The sequence below is a fragment of the Ascaphus truei genome, chromosome 4 (assembly GCF_040206685.1).
Source record: "Ascaphus truei isolate aAscTru1 chromosome 4, aAscTru1.hap1, whole genome shotgun sequence".
In the NCBI taxonomy this organism is placed as follows: Eukaryota; Metazoa; Chordata; class Amphibia; order Anura; family Ascaphidae; genus Ascaphus; species Ascaphus truei.
The window spans coordinates 252,655,593-252,674,233 of NC_134486.1; the positions used below are offsets into that span (position 1 = coordinate 252,655,593).

Here is an 18,641-nt window from a genome sequence, read left to right on the forward strand (position 1 = left end):
CCCCATTAGAGCTCAGCAGCCTGATTTGGCTACCTAAAACAGCGAGGAAACCCGCTACCCTACCGCTCACCTCAATGACCAACTCCCTATCGGTTTGGGAAGCAACGAGCATCAAAAACTCACTCACATCAGGATGTTCGCTGATATCTCCCATTTGGAACAACCCAAGTTTTGCACCTGGCCTAATTGGTAGCAATAGTTCAATCTGGATGGACTAAAAGGATATAATAGAATCAAGGATATGGAAGGATATAATCTAAAAATCAAAACATTCGTCCATGTCAGATTAGAAAAAGACATTCCCCACACAGAATTTTATAAATACCTCCAGATTAGAGCATTCTATAACAAATCCGCCCCATACCCTCCCCTGAAGAAATTCGAAAAGCTCTGCCGGCCAGAAACCGACACCAAGGGACTTATATCTACGATATACGGAGAGGTAGTCGAACCTGCTACATACAAACAACAAAGACCTTCATTCCAAAACCAATGGGAGATAGACTTAGGGGAACCCTAGAGGATGAGGATTGGGACTCCATATTCTTAGCCACCGCAAAAAGTTCCATATGCTCCACAATGAAAGAGAACGCATATAAACTTTTTATGAGATGGTACCTCACCCCACTTAAATTATCCAAGTTTGCAAAAGGGTCCTCCCCACTGTGCCCCAAACAATGTGGAGGAACAGCTGACCTGTTACATATGCTGTGGTCTTGCCCGCTGATCACCCAAATCTGGGAAAAAATCAGAAATTGGATCCAGAGGATTTTTGACCTCTCTATTCCCCCTGACCCTTGACTGTTTCTTTTGAGCAGACCTTTAAAGGGTCTATCAAAGTCACATAACAAATTAATTGCACATTTCGCAATAGCAACGCGGTGTGAGATTGCAGCATTATGGAAACGCCCTGATATTCCAATTATCCCAAAGATTCGGAATCGTATTTGGTTTATTTGCCAGATGGAAAAGTTAACAAGTTTAGTTAATGACACTGCGACAATTTCCTAAAAGTCTGGACACCATGGTTGGCACAGACAGACATCCCCGGGGTAGAGCGTGACACAATTTGGCTATGATAGTAAGAGGTGCGTTCTTCTACGGGAAGGTAAAGTAATTAGCCCCACACACACGCTGGGATCAAACACTTAAAGTGTAATAGAGCTCCAGAGATAGCACTGCAACCCTTATGTCATAGCTGCAACCTCAAGAAAAGTTAGCTCCGTTGTGTCCTCCCCTACCTATTCCCAGACCTCCTCCCCTCTCCCTTCCACCCCCTCCCCTCCCCTCCCCCCCCTTTTTTTTTTTTACATTATTATTATTTGTTCACCTTCACTCACACGGCCGAGTAGGGCTCGAAAAGCCGTACGAACCTAATATGCATGAATCAAGGATCACAATACATGTGTTGTTTTGTATTTTGTATGCATATAATGTCTACTCTGTATACCATGCATTTGTTCACCAATAAAATACAAGTTATAAAAAATTTAAAAAAAATACCTGGTTTATTGGGGGTAGAGGGGGCGGGTGAAATGGGTAGTTGCCCTAGGGTGGGTGGTTAGGCCTACAGGGAAGGTTGTGGTAGGCATTAACCCCTTCATTACCTTAGTGGTTATTACCAGTTATAATGAAGGGGTTAACCCCTCATGCTACCCACCCAAGAGGCCTAACCTCCCACCCAAGGGAAACTACCCCCTTCACCCACCCCTTCTACCGCCCCATAAACATTAAATGCAGTACAAACACCAATACACCCATTGACTGCTAGTGTGGTTACCTATGCCCTCAATCGGAGCAATGATAACCCCAATGGCAATGAATGGGCACACTACTACACACCCCTTCTACCCGCAACAAGCCCCCTCACCCCTTCAACACATAGAGTACAGTAATGGGAAAAATCCCTATTATCCAGATCTGGATAATAGCGCATTTGACCATTAAAAATAAAATATTACCCAGCCAGCATAAAGTAAATTAAAGTTGCCCATTCATTGCCATTGCGGGAATAGGTAAGCACACCGGCAATCAATGGGTGTATTGGCTAGAATTGCTGTTTCTATTGTATTTTCATGTTTATTGGGGATAGAGGAGGTGGCTGAAGGTTGAAGTTGCCCAGAGTGGGTGTTTATGCCTACCGAGTGGGTAGCTGGAGGGGTAGTAACTGCTAAAGTAATGAATTGGTTAACACCTCCTGCAACCCTCTGGGTAGAACTAAACACCAGGGAGAAGGAGTGGCTCAGTGAGTAAAAGACACTGACTGGCACTGAGAGTTTGAAGCAGCGGAGCCTGGTTCAATTCCCGGTGTCGGCTCCTTGTGACTTTGGGCAAGTCACTTTATCTCCCTGTGCCTCGGGTGGCAAAAAATAGATTGTAAGCTCCACGGGGCAGAGACCTCAGCCTGCAAAATGTCTCTGTAAAGCGCTGCGTATAACTAGCAGCGCTATACAAGAACATGCTATTATTCTTATTATTATTATTAACACCAGCTTCATCCAACCCATCTACCCCCAATAAACTGGGCACTGGTATTTAACCCCTTCATTACCTTAGCGGTTAGCCACTAAAGTAATGAAGCTGCATGTAAATGTATTTTTATTGCATAGGATGGAAGCAGGGGGTCTCCAGAGTTGATATTAATGCGAGTCAGCTCGGGAGACACCCGGCTTCAATCCGATGTAGTAAAAATATTTTTTTCTGCAGTCACATTGCGGATCCCATCTCGCTACACTACAGGTGGCAAGATGAGAGCCTGCAAGTTGCAGCCACGAAGTGAATCTTGGAGCTACTAGAATAGCTTAATTTGCCCAAAAATGCGAGTTTGATGATTTTTTTGAGCTCCCGCATGGTTTCTCTGTGCGGGAGTGCGACCGATCTGGAAGAAGCACTTCTCGAGGGAGTTTGGCATGTCATCGGAGCTTTCTGAATAGCTACACTTGCAAACCCGCTCGAGAAGTGCTCAAAATTCTCGATGTCACGTATCAATGTTACTAGAATAGGCCCACTGACTATGATAACAATGACACAGAGTTTGAAGTAGGGAAGCTTGGTTCAAATCCTGGGGTCAGCTCCTTGTGATCTTGGGCTAGTCACTGTATCTCCAGGTGCCTCAGCCACCAGAAATATAGATTGTAAGCTCATCTGGGCAGGGACTGTATCTGTACACTTCCTATGTGTTATTCTGCGTATCACGTGCTATATTGTAATTGTGAAGTCATTTTCGTCCCAAATGGGAGAAAAGCACTACATGAAATAAAAGTGATTAAAATAGCTTAGAAATTATCTTCTGCTCTCTCTAACTTCCCACTTTGCAGATTTGTGCGTAAGACCCAATTTAACTCTTTTGTTACTAACTTATTCTCACTGGGAAAAACCATACATTATATCAGTTACGGTGGGTAAAAAAGTGTATGCATGCTGTATTACACAGCTTTTCAGCACAGCCTGGGTTAAAGAAGCGCATAGTCAGTAAACCCACTCAAAAACAGCTATTTCGACCTTTTTGCGTTTCTTCAGTGCATGGCGGGTTACACTGGCTTTGCAATGTGCAGTTGGAATAAGTTTTAACCAAATACTAAATAAGGTTTGGTGGGGAAAAACAACCTCAGACCTTCAGGAGAAGACGTGATGTAGAAGACATTGTGGGCAAAAGTTTTAGAATTATCATAACATCAATAAACTGCATATACAAAGAGTAACATAACTACTTGTTCTTACCAGTTATAAACACTCAGCTCTGATATTAGACAAGTTCTATTGATGGGTCTACACACAATCAGTATTCAAAAAATAAATAAAACATTTCTTAAATGCCAAGAAAAACAAGAAAAAACTGTGCACAACGCACAGTGCGCTGTTTTTTCTTGTTTTTCTTGTAGTTTGGGGGTGCCGAGCCACCCAATATCAACAGCTGCAGACGCCATCCTAATATCACCAACACTAGAGGTTTTGTATGTTACTTATTCACAGAGTTTTTGTTTGATTCATTACTGTGGGTTAGAGTTTAATATCTCTTGATTATAGAAATAGTTTTTATACACGTCAATACTAGTAGCGCACTTTTTTTCTGTTTTTAAATGCCAATAGCTTGGCATATTGCTACAATTTTGAGATGGTACAACCAAATCTCTGTACCTAATACACTTTTTTCTTTACAACACGTTTGCCCTTCACTGCATGTTCGGGCAGCTTGACGTTTGTGTTAATTAACTGAATGAAACCATATGTACCAGAGTTTAGAGATAGACGCATTTCTACACATGTAATTCTTTTTATTGTGGCTATTACAGTGATAAAATAGAAATACTTGCAAAATTATCTGTAAATAACTATAATTACATTTTGAAGAATGAATGTTTGATTTGTTTATTCTATTCTTGTGATATCGGATAGTTTGATCACCTCTTTGTGCTGTTCTTAGACCTAAAACGTTGGTTGAGTTTATTTTTTAGATCGTAAGCTCCTTGGGGCAGGGGATTCCTTCCTATTGTTTCAATCTGTCTTACCGTATATGTACTCGTTTGCTTATACAATGTTATTGTCCTCCCTCCAACACTGTACTGCGCTGCAGAATTTGTTGGCGCCATACAAATAAAATATACAAATAATTTCTATTGAGCAGGAGTGATTGTCCTATTATATTAACTTATATTATGCAGAGTGCTGCATACAACTGTAGCACTATAGAAATGATAGCGTTAAGAATATTACTATCTAATTCACTTAATTGTTTTAACATGAGGAAACAATGCAAACGGTAAAATCCATTTAATGCAATAAAGCACAAGCAAGGAATGCTTCATTTGCATGGTTTTGAAACTTAAACCTCAAGCAGCTCGGGTAAATTGCAACTTATTCTCGTCTCCATTGTTAAAATTATTTTTTTTTAAATTTCATTTAGTGCTTCACAATTACAGTATAGTGTGTGCAGCACATGGACTGTGCTGCTGACCTGTACTTCTTGCAAACACTGGTGGTTTGTATGGTTTAACTGTATCTGATGCCTGACCTCTTAAAATTAAGGAAACCTGTTCCCTTTACAGTCTATTCACTTAGGTTATTGACCACAGTCTCTTACTTTGCTTGGGAGCAGGTGTGATCCTCACATAACACCCCAGTTGTGGGCGGTGGGGTTGTATATTTGCCTATACTTTGTACTAGAATCAAATTAGTTTTAAACTTCTCTCTACCGGTTACAGAATACCATATAGCTTGAAGGCATCCTCTTACGTATGTAGAGATGTACTGTGTGTACAGTGAATATTTATTTATATAACACCAACAATATACGCAGCATTTGACAAAAAAGAAATATAATAGATTACAGGGAATTACAACACAATAAGTGCAGCAAACATACAGACGAGCAAATAGTTGAAATGGAATTCCTGGCCCAGAGAGCTTACAATCTAAGTTTCATTATTATTTTCTAGGACATTTCATAAATCATGAGTGAATACAAGAATCTGGCGCTTATGCTATCAGATCTGAGCAGAGGATCGCATTGCAATCGGTCTAAAATGTACAGTTAAGACAATGGGAGCCGCATTAAAGGTTATAGAATAAGCCCCAACTCCTCTATTGCGTGTGATACATTTTGCACTGGACTAACAGAATTTGTTTATTGATTTCAGAAGTTAACCTCACTTTAGTAGATCTCGCCTGATTATCAGAGGTTATCCCTGCCCCCCCCCCCCCCCCCAAAAAAAAATGTTTATTAAAAATATCCTATATAAAAATAAAAGATATCCCACACAACAGAATCATTACTCTTTCTACTATATATTGCACTTAAAAATCTCAGGCACTACATAATTGATACCCCAACATGTGTTAAAAGGGATCTTGCGTTTACCTCCACAATAAATTCCAGACTGTATCTGTAGCACCCTGGGTAGGGTCTTCGGGTCCAGGGAATCAATATATTTCTCAAGTGTAGTTGTCATAATCTAAGGCAATGCAAGCAGTCTCAAATGAGCGTATTCAAAACAGCGGAGATGCACAATATCCTTTCAGGTAGACACCGTTGGGCTTTGTGGGTAAGAAATGCTTGTCTTTGATAGACAGGAAGAAGCTTTCTGTGTCATAGACTGATATGAGGTTCCTGTTCTCACATGCTGCCAATTGAGCAAAGTGTTACAGGTCTATTACAGTTGTAAATACTTGAGAAATTTTTGATGCTGCTGATAGCTGCAGATTTGTAGTGAGATCCAATTGTTTACGTGACATACATCCTACTTAAAACAGCATATCAGGTGATACAGCAGAGATCCAAATACATTTGACTTTTGATGAACAATATCACTATATACTCATTGAAGGCAAGACAAATTCTGTTGAGTCCCTCAAAAGTTAGTAGAAAATGTGTAATGGCGTACAACATAACCCCTCTACTCACCGATTTTCCTTTCTGTACCGTTATATCCAACAATTTAGTTTATGAAGTTTAAAAAATAGCCTTCAAGCCACCATGTCTTCCAGTGCTCATATTGTAATGCCAGCCAGTGTTTGTGAATGTCTTCCACTTAATGAAGAAGGGATTTGAACTGAATCTGATTTGAATCAAGCAAATGACTGCTAAGAGACTCTTCATATCGCTTTATCATAGACGAAACCCCTGTGTTAGAAAATGTCTTTCACTTAATATTAGTACAAACATTCTCACACTGAGCTTCTTATTCATATTCATATCCAGAATATCTCATCACTCAGGTGCTGGGTTTAAACACATTTTCGTGGATATCGGGTGCTGATGCAGCCTTTAAGGGTTTATGATACAGATTGTAGGCCTATCTAGCTGCTTTCACCTTCCCCCATGTGCTACCCTGCCTGGAATAATGGAATCGGACAATGTATGGTACAACTAATAGCGATTACCCACAACCCCCGGTGGCTGCTAGGTTCCGACCAAACATCTGGTTTGTGCTTGTCCACATTGTTCATTTTGGATGGACCCGGTACTGATCATACAATTGGTACCTATGGTCTACTAAATATCTATTGAGGTAACAAGCCTCTGCTGTACATCTGGTGCCTAAGGCATGTAGTTTTCTTCATTCTTGATCCAGCTGGCCCGGCACTCCTGTAATACTTAAATGGTACCAAATCCTACCCTATGCTGTTTACAATTTTCCCGCCACAAGTCTCCACTCCTGGTTTTCATTGGAAACTGCTCGATTATTTTTTACATTTTGAACGGAGATCCTAATTGTATTATAAGTTTTCCTATTCTATTTTAAAGGAGCATTTAGGGCATTCCAATTTTTTTGAGGTTGAACGCGTCGGTATCGTTCTCTATAAGGTGGACCCTGTCTGTTCTCTACCATTGCTCACGTGATGCGCCTAGTCCCTGTGCCTTACTACCTTCCTCCCGCATGCAAGGAGAAATCTGCTGGTGGCGCAGTTCAATATCTTCCTAGCCCCGCCCTACTATACGCCACTCGCCATGCCATCTGGATATCACCTTGTTGCAGAGTACATGCTACCACACAAGCAGGTTCTCTTGATAAGGCTTATTTATTGAGCCTTAAAAACATACAGCACACAAAAACAAAATAGCTTCTCTTCAGCATACAAAAACAAAATAGCTTCTCTTCAGCAGACAAAAACAAAATAGCTTCTCTTCAGCATAGCAAACAAGGCAGCTTCTCTTCAGCATGCAGGACACAGACAGTTCATCATACATGTACTTTGAAAACAGACCTTATAGCAGTAATCTCTTCAGTCTTTCAGTCCTGTCTCCTGACCAGCTAGCCTGCATGTGTGTACAGCCTGGGGGTTTTAAAACACCTTGATTATGCAGCTGCAGTCAGACTAATTAAGCAGCCCTTCTCAACTGAAACTTAACCTCGTCACTGCTGCACTGCAAGCCTAAACATAGGTTTGCCAGGTATATGGCTGGTGACGTTCATTCACCCTGTCACATTCCTCCCCTGTTAGTGTGTGGCTGGGGCCCAACCATCCACCCCTTCTCTAGAAAAGAAGTCAGCATTTGCATTTTCTTTTCCAGGCCTGTGCTGAATCTCAAATGAGAAGTGCTGGAGGGCCATATACCACCTGGTCAATCTAGCATTGGAGTCCTTCATATTATTTAACCACTTCAATGGAGCATTGTCCGTCACCAGAGAAAAAGGATCGGATGTTCCACTCCCTCAAACTGTTGTGACAACACTGCCCCTAGCCCTATCTTTGATGCATCGGTTTGCACTAGAAAAGGCCTGTTGAAGTCTAGGCTTCTAAGGACGGGACCCTCTGATAGACACCTTTTAATGTCCTCAAAGTCTCTCTGACACTCCCTTGACCATACCACTTGTGTAGGGGCACACTTTTTTGTGAGGTCTGTTAGTGGGGCTGCAACTTCCGAGTAGTTGGGGATGAACCGCCGATAGTACCCTGCTAAACCCAGCAGAGAGCGTACCTGCATTTTTGTTTGGGGGGTCGGAACTTCTTTCAGGGCAACTACCTTGTCGGCTAGTGGCCTTACTTTTCCACCTCCCACTGCATACCCTAAGTATTTGGTTTCCGCCTTACCTAAGGCACATTTCTTAGGGTTGGCTGTGAGCCCTGCCTCTCAGAGATTTGAGGACCACTTTCAGCCTATTTAGATGGGCCCGCCAGTGTTTACTATAAATGACAATGTCATCTAGGTAGGCTGCGGCATAAGCCCTATGGGGTCTCAGCACTTTATCCATGAGTCTCTGAAATGTGGCTGGGGCTCCATGCAGCCCAAATGGCATTGTCACAAACTGGTATAAACCCATGGGAGTGGCAAAAGCTGTTTTGCACTTGGACTTTTCCTCTAAAGGTATTTGCCAGTATCCTTTTGTTAAGTCCAGCATGGATATATATTCCGCGTTACCAAGGGCGTCAATTAACTCGTCCACCCTTGGCATCGGATATGCGTCAAACTTGGATACCGCATTGACCTTTCGGAGGTCCACACAAAATCTTACCTTCCCATCGGGTTTAGGGACCATAACTAGTGGACTACACCACTCACTGCATGATTCCTCAATCCCTCCTAAGTGTAACATTTCTTGTACCTCCTTCTCTACCAGGGCCCTACAACTTTCAGGCAAACTATAAGGACGGGAACGTACTTTTACCCCAAGTGCTGTCTCGATCACATGTGAAATTAAATTAGTTTGCCCTGGCAAATCAGAAAAAACATCATGGAATTGTGTAATTATTTCTAACAAGTCCCCTTTTGTTCAGAGGACAACTGTCTACCCATTGGGATTTTATCGTCACCCACGATGTTCTCCTGTGGGGACTGAGGACCCAAGTCCGTTTCCTCCTCCACCGGGTGGATAAATAGAGACCGCTGCATCTTCCAGGGTTTCAGCAAGTTCACATGGTAAATTTGTTAACCCTTCCTGGACCCTAGTTGAGCGATCTCGTAATCCACATCACCCGTGCGGCGGAGTACTTCGAATGGGCCCTGCCATTTGGCTAGGAGTTTGCTCTCACAACTGGGTAACAACAACATCACGTGATGGTAGACCGATGTCCGAACAGACTTGACCTCTAGTAATTTTAAGACATGCTGCATCAGTTTAGCCATAAAATTTGTACCTTGGTCTGTCAACATAACCTGGGGAAGTCCAACCCGTGAGAACAGCTCCAACAACTTGTTGGCTACTTGCTTCACCGTTGCTGTTCTCAGGGGGAACACCTCAGGATATCTTGTTGCATAGTCAACTATTACAAGAATAAACCTGTGTCTTTTGCAGAAGGTTCTAGAGATCCTACCAAGTCTACCCCAATCCTCTCAAAGGGAACTGACACGAAGGGTAGAGGAACCAAAGGGGCTGGTTTTTGTCCCTTTGGACTAGTTAGCTGGCACTCCGGACATGCCGCACATAACTTAGCAATATCACTATGCATCCCTGGCCAATAGAATCGGGACGAAATACGGTCCAATGTTTTATCCCTGCCAAGGTGACCACCCCAAGGGACAGTATGGGCTAGATTGAACACAGATTTAACAAACGCCTTGGGAACCAATATCTGTCTAGTGACCTCCCCTGTTTGTGTCTGCCTATTCACCCTATACAGGATATCATTTGATAATTCAAAATGGGGGAATACTATCACCCGCTGTGCATTCAATATCTGCTCATCAATTTTGACCACTTTATCATACTGTCTAGCAAGGACTGGGTCTTCCATTTGCCTCTGGCGAAAATCAGGGAGGTATAGGTCTGGTAAATCTCCAGGGCCCATATCCCCTACATTTCAGAGACTCATGGATAAATTGCTGAGACCCCATAGGGCTTATGCCGCAGCCTACCTAGATGACATTGTCATTTATAGTAAACACTGGCGGGCCCATCTAAATAGGCTGAAAGTGGTCCTCAAATCTCTGAGAGGCAGGGCTAACCCTATCCCCAGCCATCACTTGTGACTTCTGGCTACTAGAATGGTCACCTTGAGACCCAGATTTCTGCAACCAGTCCTGTTTTTCAGAGCGTCTTTGCTTCCGAGTCTTTTGAATCCGGTGTCTACTGGGAAAAAGGTCTGCCGAGAAGGGGAACAGTTTGCCAGGGTTCTCCTGAGCCATAGCATAAGGCACCTCGTGAGAGACTGGAGCCATTAGGTCCGAAAAGAAAGGCCAGTCCCGGCCGAGCACAACGGGGGCGGGGAGCCAAGGAGCGACTCCTACTTCGAGGTAGGCCTCCTGACCTTTTACCTGTAGCCGGATTTTGGCCGTCGGATACCGTTTTACATCGCCGTGTATACATTCTATACTCCATGTGGAATCAAAAGAACACACGTTAGGCGGTAACAGTTCCTGGAAGACCAGAGTTTTCCCAGAGCCCGAATCTATAAGGGCCTGGACGGTTTTTCCCCCAACCTGGGCTGGAAGTAGCCAGGGCTTGTAATTATCTCCAGTGAAGGCTGAGGTGATGGTCCTGGTGAAGGAACAATCCATCTGTGGACAGTCCAAATGCCGGTGGCCTTGTTCTCCGCAGGCGGAACATGGAGAGGGTTCCCTCACAGGAGGGTGTCGCGGATAGCGCTCCGCTGGACCGGATACTGGAGACCAGGCATCTGGTGGGTCCCATGGGCGACGTCCTTGGAAGTTCCTCTCATTTGGCGACAAGTCGACATAAGGAAGGGGATGAGGGTCTCGGCGGTGCCTGGCATTTTGACTTCTTCCTTGTTGGAACTACTGCTCCTTTCGTGGCATTTGGCGGTTGCATATGGAGGGGCCGTAGTTTCCCTGTTGGTCCGGTCTCCCTCTTTGGGCGTCCGCAAGTGCCGTTAAAAGCCGGATCCGTTGGGTCCAAGACACTCGCCTGGTCCTCGGCCCCAAGGAAGTTCTCAACGAGTCGGACCACCAAAGCTAGGGTATCAGCAGCATGGCTTTTTACCCAAGAGCGTGCGGAAGGGGTTATTACTTGTAGGAATTGTTCCAACGCCACTTGTTCAAGAACAGTTTCCTTAGTGTGTTGCTCAGGTTGCATACAGCGGTTACACAAGTCCAATAACCGCTGAGCTAGGACCCGGGGTCTCATCTTAGAGATGTACTTCAGGTTCTGGAACTGCTGCCAGTAGGTCTCTTTGGTCAGACCTAAGCGATCCAGTATGGCGGCTTTTACTTGTTTGTAATCCACTGCCTGGTCCGCTGGGAGGCCCCGATATGCGGCCTGGGCTTCTCCTATAAGGAGTGGGGCCAAAGCGATTGCCCAGTGGTCTGCAGACCAGCCCAGGGCTTCGGCAACCCTTTCAAACGTCAGTAGAAATGCCTCTGGATCCTCGTTCAGAGCCATTTTCCTCAGGAGGACCGGAGGTTTGTTCACAAGTTCTGGACTGGCAGACCCCTGGAATTGGGCCAGCAGCCTGGCCATCCGCTCCTCCTGTGCTGCCTGCTGCTGGGTTAGGAGCTGGGTTTGCTGCTGCAATAGTCTTTCATCTCTCTTTGCCTGTAGTTGGGCCTGTTCCTGCATTAACAGTCCCTGCTGTCTGGTCTGCTCGCACAGAAACTCTTTTAAAATTCTTCCATTTTTCTCATTTTTGTGTGTGCATGGCCCTTCAACTGAATGGGCCTCTCAAAATCCCACTTCTAACACCATATGTTGCAGGGTACATGCAACCACACACGCGGGTTCTCTTGATAAGGCTTATTTATTGAGCCTTAAAAACATACAGCACACAAAAACAAAATAGCTTCTCTTCAGCATACAAAAACAAAATAGCTTCTAATCAGCAGACAAAAACAAAATAGCTTCTCTTCAGCATAGCAAACAAGGCAGCTTCTCTTCAGCATGCAGGACACAGACAGTTCATCATACATGTACTTTGAAAACAAACCTTATAGCAGTAATCTCTTTAGTCTTTCAGTCCTGTCTCCTGACCGGCTAGCCTGCATGTGTGTACAGCCTGGGGATTTTAAAACACCTTGATTATGCAGCTGCGGTCAGACTAATTAAGCAGCCCTTCTCAACTGAAACTTAACCTCGTCACTGCTGCACTGCAAGCCTAAACATAGGTTTGCCAGGTATATGGCTGGTGACGTTCATTCACCCTGTCACACACCTCTTACCCTATAATTATCATGTGACTCCATAGGGCCTTTATCGTGGTGCAGTCTGCGTGTATTTGGAATTTGAAGACAATTGGCTTTTCTTTTCCCATGTCGTTAACCACTAGGTCTAATAGGATAATGTCGGGGTTCACCCCTTGTTCCGCCCCTGTCTTTTCCAGCTATACTATTAATGCATCCCAACACTTACAGTAGCTCTCTGACACAGCCACAAAATGTTTATCCTTTCATGCAGTATCCCTAACTGCAGGCATACAGTCTGCCTTGCGCCCTCTTAGCAGCCCACGAGCCACACTTTCTGCTTGATAACCATCTGATTTGCTTAAATTATAAGAGATGCGTTCGTATTGGTGAAATCATATACAGGTAGATGCGCTTATTTGGCAACCTGATGCTTTCCATCTTTCCTGGTTCTTTCGTATAGTCTGTGAAATCAGGATCATGAGAGAAGGTTGAGTCACATAAAATGATCAACATTTTTGGATTTTCCGACTGAATAGTTGTCTGGGTTTTATGTAATTCTTAATAAACTCATTTGTAACACACCCCATTATGTTATTTATGGTCAAATCAACCTATCCATTGTAAATGTTGATATTTTACTATTGTAGCCCTGGGTAGTTTTGGGGCTATAGTTCTTTCTCCTCCTGAGCAATAATCCCTGGTAAGGGCAGGTTTGCCAGGAGTAATCATGGGTTTTCCCCACACACACCTATGCTGTGCAGTAAGGCAGTGAAGATAGTGTCATCAGGCTCTGTGTCCAATTGCAGTGGTACAGCAGTGGTGCCTATTGGAGTTACTTATTGCATAGCATTTCCTGAATTTAGAGTTCCTCTCCACCCTTGAGAGAGGCTAGTCGATCCCAGCAAGCTGTCTGGGCTCTGGTAGGCTTTGTGACCCTCCCTCTGGGAGCGGTGAGGGAGACTATTCCTTTTACTCCACCAGGGAGTAAGAGAAGAGCAAAGACAGCTACCAGGGCCCTGAATAGGAGTGGTGTCCAGGGACTTCCTTAGGGTGACAACCCTGTGATGAGTGGCTAAATGACCAGGCTGCATGATGGGCAGTCTGCCTGTGGAGGAAATAATGTATATTTTTGCTAAAGAACCCTTCTCGCCTGAGCCTGGAGTCATTCAGGGAGATGTTGCACAAAGAGGTTCTCCTTCAGAGATTCCTCCCTACTACACTGGGGATCTGTTGGAGATGGAGGCGCTGCACCACGAGTGAGTAGGACTCAGCCATACCTCGAAAGCCAGTCCTGATAACCCCCATACCACCGCGGGAGACCCAGGGCCCCCTTTCCTCTAGGGTACCCGACATGAGATTGGGGGGCGGGGGGGGGGGGAGAACAGGATTACACTATTATCACTTGTACTCACTTTGGTGCCTTCTGCAGAGCCAACTATTAACATTATTGGGTCTAAACAACATACAGCATTGTCATCAATGTTCCAGTCTTATTACCAAAAACAGTGGTGTAAATAGAAGATCCTTAAAGGTGAAAACCCACAGTGTCAGCCAGGAAAAATACTTTTAACAGTCTAGCCCAGGGGTGGCCAACTCCAGTCTTCAAGGGCCACAAACAGGTCAGGTTTTTAAGATCTCCCTGTTTCAGCACAGGTGGTTCAATCAGTGGCTCAGTTATTGACTAAACAAAACTGATGATGGTACAGTACTGTAGTAGCAAATGTTTGGGTGCATTTGTTTGGGAAATAATATATAAATTGTATTCCTTAGGGGCCTCTGAATGGAGAAGTGTTTGTCATTCAAGTGTAATCTTTACCCTTATTCCACTCTATCCTTATCAGAGAAGCAATAAAGATAAGGTGAGGTGGGGAAGACGGCCTCTGGTTGTACAAGCAGTTAGTGATCACTCAGTGACATCACACAAATGGGAGCAGCAAGAGGAAATCAAACCCCTCTCATGTGTAACATTGCAATATAAACTAAAAAGTTCTTATAGCTGTCGGAATTGGGGAGGGGGAAGTATCAATCACCCCGGTGAGACCCCTTAAACATGTCACTGGAATGAGTTTGCTTTGGTTTTAGGAGGGATTGCCCAATTAGTGTTACTGCTCCTGGTTTTTAGTGTTGTTTTGTTTAATAATGACTGTAGTGTTTCACATCTCTAAGTGCTATAAGACTAGCATTTTTCATGCTAATATGCATATTCTTGTCCTTTCTCTTTTTTGTCCCTACTACCAGTTTTCACTATTCCCGTGCTGCACTTCACTGTTCCTGAATAACAAATTAAAGTTGTTAGGTTGCCATGTAACTGCTAAAACCTCTGTTTACCCTTTTTTTTTTGCATCTGATGTTTTACGGTTGATAGCAATAATCAAGTGGACACATTGATTTAAGCTTAAGCCTGTAATATAGTGAATAGCAAAACAGGTTCTCCCTGGGTGTGTAATTTATGCCTGTACAAACTTAATCATGTAAACCAGAGCATGTCTTCTGATGACGCTAAAAAGGGTCCCTTTGCCTCTTCCCTTTGGTGTGCCAATCTGCACTGCTTCTGGCACTCATTTCTGGAGACAAGGAATAAAGTCAAAGGTGAAGTTGTATATCAAAGGATAAGCCAAGGAGTGTGAAAGTCTTGCTACCTCCATACAAAGAAAAGGCCCCAAAACCATGAAACACCGGACACACAAAGACTTTAAAGTTCATTTGTATCTAGAAACCTACTGTATTGACCCAATAAACCAATGCCAGTGTTAATATGAAGGTATTATTAATCAAGCTTATAATTATATATTCACTATTGAATATATTTCCAACTGTCTTATTGACAAAAAATTATGAACTATTTACTGTACTTTCAAACATCTGCAGTTCTCCAATTCAACCAATGTGGTTAAGTCACTAGCAGAACTTAGCTTGAACCACCTTTCCTTTCCTGGCATTTTATTGGCATTCATATATAGCTGATGATATTCCATGTGTAAGGTTATTAATTTCAGAGACTTTCATTATTCTGGCAAAGCATCTATTCACATTGGTTCCTCGTGGTAATTATTGTGCTTAATTCCCAATCCCCCACTTTAAGATGTATTCAAATAGTTTTAGTTATATTTTTTGTTTCACCACCATATCTTCACCATTACGTGTTTGCTTTGATGCTGAACTGCAAAAATCCTCCCCATTTTTTCTCTACTATTTAAATTAAAATCTTCAATCTGTAAAAAGGTGGCTGACCATATTTGGTAACTTTTTCCATTTTTTTCCTCCCCCCCCCTCAACCCCCCAAGGGTGAGGGGAAAAAAATAAAAAAAATAGTATCAATAAAAATATTAAGCCTTTTCACAGTCCCGTTGTGATGACTTTGCTCTCTCCTTCTCTTATAAAGTAACCTCCCGTCCTGGGGTCCACATTGTGCTATCTAAGGCTGAGTCCATGGTGACTCAGCCCGTGCAGAGACGCGCTGAGGCTGAGGGAAAGCGAATGCTTTCCCTGGCCTTGGTTAGCGTGCCGTCCGGGGGCGTGTCGGGGGGTGGGCCAGTGATGTCACGGAGCTGGTTCGCCCTCATTGGGTGAACCGTTCACGTGACCGGCCCTGCGCTCCCGTGAGTGCGCAAATTTAACATTTTCTAAAGACCTACGCTTCCGCACGCTTGCGGAAGCGTGTGCGAGCCCCTGTTAAAGCCGCTCTCATTGTGGCTGCAGGGGCTCACTGGTAAGTGAGAGCGCGCCTCAGCACGGGTCAGCGCCTAAGCGCTGACCATGCCCGAGGCCTATTAAGTATCAGGGTTCCATGCATGAAAATGCAGGCTCTCTGGCTTTTTCTACTAGCTTTGAACATCTGAGAGAAGGAGCGGCTCAGTGAGTAAAGACACTGACTCTGGTTCAATTCCCGGTGTTGGCTCCTTGTGACCTTGGGCAAGTCATTTTATCTCTCTGTGCCTCAGGCACCAAATACATAGATTGTAAACTCTACAGGGCAGGGACTGTGTCTGCAAAATTTCTCTGTAAAGCTCTACATAAAACTAGCAGCTCTATACAAGAACAAACTATTATTATTATTATCTGGATGTAGTAGATGACCTTGTGCAAACAATCCAGAGCTTGTGTCCCACTACCTGTGATTTGGTCCTAGTCCCAACATGCCTTCTCTTAGGCTGTGTTGATGTAATCGGCCCAGTGTTTGACAAAATAGTCCTGTGCTCTTTGCAGATGGGGATCTTTCCTGAACCGCTGAAGGACCCAAGACCTCTTCTAAAAAAAGCCTTTAGAACACCCAGATTGCATGGCAAATTACAGGCCTGTATTTAACATTTCTTTTCTAGGGAAGGCTAGTGAGAAAGTGGTGGCAACCCAAATGGAAAGCCATCTATCAAGCAATGAAATGTATCCCCCATTCCAGCTAGGATTCAGAAGAATGCATAGTACTGAAACAGCGCTGGTTTGTGTGCTAAATGATCTCCTCGTGGTGAAAGACAGAAGTGACTGTTCGATCTTAGTACTCCTTGACCTCTCTGCAGCATTTGATACTCTGGATCATGGGATCTTAATGGCGCACCTGACAGATATCTGTGGGCTGAGTGGCACAGTTCACAGCTGGTTCAGATCCTCTCTCACTGGCAGGTCACAGAGAGTATCTTCAGAACGGTACTCCTCTGTACACATGCCCCTTTTATTTGGAGTGCCACATGGTTCTATCCTATCTCCTATGTTGTTCGCAGTATACATGCTACCACTAGGTGACATAATCAGATAGCATGGCCTGGGTTATCACTGCTATGCAGATGACACTCAACTCTACTTGTCCTTTGAACCAGGCACTAAGGACCCATTATCAGTCTTCAATAGATGTTTATATGAGCTCCTAGAGTAGATGCGTTCCAGTTGGTTGAGGTTGAATCCTGATAAGACAAATGCTCGTGGTGGATGCTCACCATCGAAAGACAACAAGACTGCAGCTAGGTCAACACACTGGCCTCAAGCATGAGGGCTCCCAGCTCCTAATTTCTGTGTGTGTGGAATCTTGGTATTGTCCTTGATCTTTAAATATCAGATCAGGCGTGATCAAATCTTCATTCTTCCACCTAAAGAGTATAGCCAGGATTAAGCACTTGATCCACCAGATGATCTTACTACACTTTTCCATGTCTGGATTTTGGCAAATGGTGTTTGCTTGCCTTGTGTAAGCCAGGATGCGGGTACTCAAGTATAACTGCAGTGCCTCTCCTGTTCTAACACCTTGGCATCCCTGAGCCTTTCAAGTAAGGACTCCAGACAGACACAGAGGCACCAAGCTTGGTCTCCAGCTGGGTTTTCCGTAATCCATGACTTAAAAAGCCCTCATTTCATATACAGGTAATCAATATATATACACATTAAACTATACCCATTTAATAAAATATACTGTGTCCTGTTTTCTGTGTGCTAAAAGTTATGGGTTCCTATTCTGGTGTCAGGAATGGAGTGAGTGTATATTTCCTACAACCACAAGCCTCATTTCTGGCACACATGAGAAAATAACTTTAAAACTTTTAGACACTTTAAAAACCTGCTCAGCTTTATAACCTAGCTGGAGCAGCCCCTGAACCCCTAAACTAGGTTCAGTATACCTGGGCATGTATGTTGGTACATCTGCTATACTGGGGAGCCCCTGCTATACTAAGGACTCTGTGTATACCTGCAGATATATTTTCACCCCTTCATACCCATTTACCTTGTCTGGAAGATGCTGCAGCAGGGACTCTGGTGGCGAGTCGTAAAAACGTTTCCAGGGTCCAAGGTTGGCGGAGTAATGTGCTTAGCTGTATCCAAAGATATTAATCAATCTCTGGATACAACTGTTGGGGTATCCCATAACTCTGGAACCCCGCTACATAGACACATTCTGCAAAGACTTTCATCCGCCAAACCCACCCTGAAACTTACAGCCTAGAAATCTCCCGATCCCAGCATCCCATTAAAGGCAAAAATCACATCATTCTTTAATGACACAAAATCAGTATACAGTTGCAGTAATACATTTTCGACATCTGGGTCCCAGAGCGGACACTCTAAGACCCTAACACACGGGTCAGGGTTAACCAAGTGGGCTTGACCTTTATTATAAGCCTGGTTAACCCCTTCACCGTCACAG

General features: G+C 43.8%; 1 protein-coding gene across 1 annotated transcript in view; it reads right to left on the minus strand.

The window, feature by feature from the left end:
* The window catches only part of THEMIS (thymocyte selection associated), an 80,368-nt gene extending 74,321 nt beyond the window's left edge, over positions 1 to 6,047 (minus strand). Inside the window, exon 1 of the mRNA XM_075597277.1 lies at positions 5,858 to 6,047. Coding sequence (XP_075453392.1) covers positions 5,858 to 5,948 — 91 coding nt within the window. The 5' untranslated portion in view covers positions 5,949 to 6,047. The remainder of the gene's footprint in view (positions 1 to 5,857) is intronic.
* Positions 6,048 to 18,641: the final 12,594 nt, after the last annotated feature.